Consider the following 3,853-nt stretch of genomic DNA (forward strand, 5'->3'; position numbering starts at 1 on the left):
GAAAGTTACGGACGACAGCTCAAACACTTATCAGCGAACAATCGTATGTTACTGCGTGTGGAAAAGACAATCACATGGCCAGAGACTGTTTCAACGATACCAAACATGCAAAGCCTGCCACAGGAAGGGACACCTCACAGTAATGTGCAGATCAAAGAAATCGGAGGTTCAACATCTTCAAGTAGTGTCAACCCAGGAAACTGAGAAGGGAGAAGAATCTTCAGAAGACTTCATCTGACAAGAAGAAAACGACATCGGTAATAATCGGATAAGAGTCGGTAATGTAAACATCATAAACGATTGTAAGACCGCGGAACCGATGTACATAAATATTATTGTAAACGAAATTAATGTAAAGATGGAAATAGATACGGGAACATATGTAACAATAATGTCGGAAGAAACAAAAAAGAGATATTTTCCGAGTATACAAATTGAAACGCTGAATACGCCCCTGAAAGCATACGGTAAAGTTCCACTCGAACATGTCGGTATTACGACGGGATTAGAGGTGCAATTAGGTAGGCGAAAGGCAACATTAAAAATGATAATAATGAAGGGATCGGGACCAACATTAATTGGAAGACAATGGCTACAAGCATTAGCACTATGGCCATTACCTTTAAATGAATTAGTAAGCGATACGTTGAGCTGCCATAAAATAGATTTGAGTAACGTTATTAAAGAATTTCCAAGTAAGTTTCCAAAATTATTCGGGCCGGGAACGGGACTATATAATAAAGGTGTTTTAAAATTAGTACTACGAGAGAATTCACAACCAAAAGCGTTTAAGGCAAGACACTTGCCTTTTGCATTGACAAAAAAAGTCGAAAACGAAATAAATAGATTGGAGGCACTAGGTCATTTAAAAAAAGTAGACGTTAGCGATTGGGCGACTCCAATCGTACCGGTAATCAAATCGAACGGGACAGTAAGGATTTGTGGAAATTTCAAGCTCACGGTGAACCCTTGTTTAGTAATGGACCGGCATCCGTTACCATTAATAGATGAAATCTTCTTAGCATTGCAGAATGGCGAGAAATTTTCACAAATAGATTTACAGCACGCGTATATGCAGATTCCGGTAGACGAGAAAAGTCAAGATTACCTCACAATAATTACACATAAAGGATTGTACAAGTATACAAAAATGACAGAAGGCATCGCGTCAGGGCCGGGAGACTTCCAACGGAAAATAGAACAATGCTTAGCGGGTATCGAAGGCGTGATACCGTACCTCGACAATATATTTTGCACCGGTAGTAACGACAAAAAACATTGGCAAGCTCTCAATACGGTATTTACGCGATTGGAAGAAGCCGGGTTCAAAATAAACATAAACAAATGCGATTTTTTCAAAGATCGACTCGACGTTTTGGGATTCGTAATCGATAAGAATGGACTCCACAAAGCGGAAACAAAAGTCAAGGCAATGATTCACGCACCGACACCGAAAAACAAGAAACAATTAGACTCGTTCTTAGGATTAATAACATATTATGCAAGATTTCTACCAGATAGAGCCGAAAGGCTAAAACCGCTGTACGAATGCGCGAAACAAGGCGAATTTAAATGGAGTAAAGAATGCGCGTCGGCTTTCGAATGGGTAAAAACAGAATTAGCGTCCCCGAGAGTTTTAGCTCATTTTGATCCTGAGGAAGAGTTAGTCTTAGCATGCGATGCATCGGCATACGGAATAGCAGCGATACTATCACACCGGTATAAAGATAAAACGGAGAGACCGATAGCGTTCGCATCAAAAGTGATTCCGGAGTCAGAATTAAATAGAGCGATAATCGATAAGGAGGCTAGTGCGATAGTATTCGGTTTTAAAAAATTCTACAATTACATTTTCGGTAAACAGATAATTTTACGAACTGATCACAAACCGTTGACTCATATTTTCGGCCCAAAACAAGAAATTCCACTTACGGTGGCTAGTAGACTGCAGCGATGGGCATATTTTCTTTCGAGATTTTCATACACAATCGAGTACATTAAATCAGGAAAGAACAGCAACTGTGACGCATTATCAAGACTCCCTATCGATGACGCGACCCCAATTTTCAATAAAGAATTTACTGCGATAAATTACATAGAAGAAAGCGAAATTTTGAATGCGGGAGAGATTGCGAGAGAGAGTAAAAGCGATAAAACGTTAAGCAGAGTTATCCGATACGTAAGAAACGGGTGGCCAAAAGCGGATGAGTTGAGCGGGGAAGAGAGAAATTTGTATGCGAAACGAGAAGAGTTGTCGGTGGACAAAGGGTGTGTACTGTGGGGTTATAGAGTTGTGGTTCCAGAGAAGTTTAGGGGAAGCGTCCTTCGAGAACTCCACGCATCACACTTTGGAATAGTGAAAATAAAGATGATCGCGAGATCATATGTATGGTGGCCGAACATTGATAGCGAAATTGAGAACATGGTTGCGGCGTGTACAGTATGTGTGAGAGAGAGAAAAACACCTGCGAGTGTACCTTTGACACCTTGGCCCTACCCCGATAGGTTTTGGAGCAGAATTCACGCAGACTTTTTAGGTCCATTCCACGGACACATGTTCATGGTAATTGTAGACGCGTACTCAAAGTGGCCTGAAATAATTGACATGCACAGGTGCACGCAAGCTCCAAAAACTATCGAGGAGTTTAAGAAAATACTCGGTAGGCATGGTCTACCGAGACATCTTGTCACCGACAACGGGACTCAATATACGAGTAACGAGTTTCGAGACTTTGTAAATAGAAACGGCATTAAACACAGCTTCACTGCGCCGTACCACCCTGCAACGAACGGGGCAGCAGAAAATTTCGTAGAGACTTTTAAAGATAAAGTGGACAAGATAGTGAAGAGCGGTAAACCGTTAGATTATGCGGTAAACTTATTTTTATTTGATTACAGAACGTCGGAGCATTGTACGACGGGGAGAACGCCGGCGTATATGGTTTATAAGCGAGAATTGAGGACGCGTTTTGACTTACTAAAGCCAGACGTTAATAGTGACGTTTCCGATAAACAATTAGCTCAGGTCATTGCGAAAAACGGCAGTCGAAGTGTCGAGCTCCAAATAGGCGAAACGGTAATGGTTAACGATTACAGTACTCGTAACGATAAACGAATCGAAGGAAAGATCGTACAAAAGTTGTCTCCGGTAACGTATAGAGTCGAAATATCGCCAGGTAAAGTTTGGAAACGACACGTCGATCAAATTATTAAGTACCCGAAGGCGAACGTTAAAACTGCGAGCACTATTGGAGCAACCGAAAAGAAACTACCGGATATACTGCGGCGTTCAGAACGATTAAAGAAATAATGTCAAAATAGAGAGGGAGGAGTTGTGGTGTATTTACTGTACTCATATGTCATTGTCATTTTGTATTCACGTGATCTGCGGAATCTCCGAATCAACAACATCGCTACGGTGGGGACACGAGGGCAGAGGCAGTCCACGGCCGACGCTCGCACGGAACGTACCGACACACCGCGTGGCGCATATTGTAATCGGAGCTAGTTCTCGTCATCAAATAATAATCATATAATTGTTTAGTGAAAGTCACCCTGGTGTTTAATTAACAACCCGACCTCTGGGCAAGACATGACACTTATAAAAATATTACTTATAAGAATATTACTTATACTACTATACAGGGTGTCCCGTAACGCTTAATTAATATTTCAAGATGTGAAAGAGAATGAAATTTTGAACTAAAAGTTCCTCTTTCAATTTTGGCTTAGACCATTATTTACAGAGTTATTAACAAATAAAGTTAATCAATCAGATCGCGCTTAGCCGGAGTACGCAGGAGCGTAGCGTGCCGTACGTGCGGCTCTTCGCGCTCACTTCACAGGAGAATGT

General features: G+C 41.3%; 1 protein-coding gene across 1 annotated transcript; it reads left to right on the forward strand.

Annotated features, from left to right (window-relative positions):
• Nucleotides 1–358: 358 nt before the first annotated feature.
• Nucleotides 359–3,310, forward strand: LOC105450574 (uncharacterized protein K02A2.6-like). The gene has a single exon (XM_011690507.1). The coding sequence runs from the start codon at nt 359–361 to the stop codon at nt 3,308–3,310; it is 2,952 nt and encodes a 983-aa protein (XP_011688809.1).
• The last annotated feature ends 543 nt before the right edge of the window (nt 3,311–3,853 follow it).

This window comes from Wasmannia auropunctata, unplaced genomic scaffold (assembly GCF_000956235.1).
Source record: "Wasmannia auropunctata unplaced genomic scaffold, wasmannia.A_1.0 LD336111.1, whole genome shotgun sequence".
Classification (NCBI taxonomy): Eukaryota; Metazoa; Arthropoda; class Insecta; order Hymenoptera; family Formicidae; genus Wasmannia; species Wasmannia auropunctata.

Excerpts from the sequence above, each read along its gene's own strand:
- LOC105450574 (XM_011690507.1), top strand. The coding sequence starts at position 359 with ATGGAAATAGATACGGGAACATATGTAACAATAATGTCGGAAGAAACA.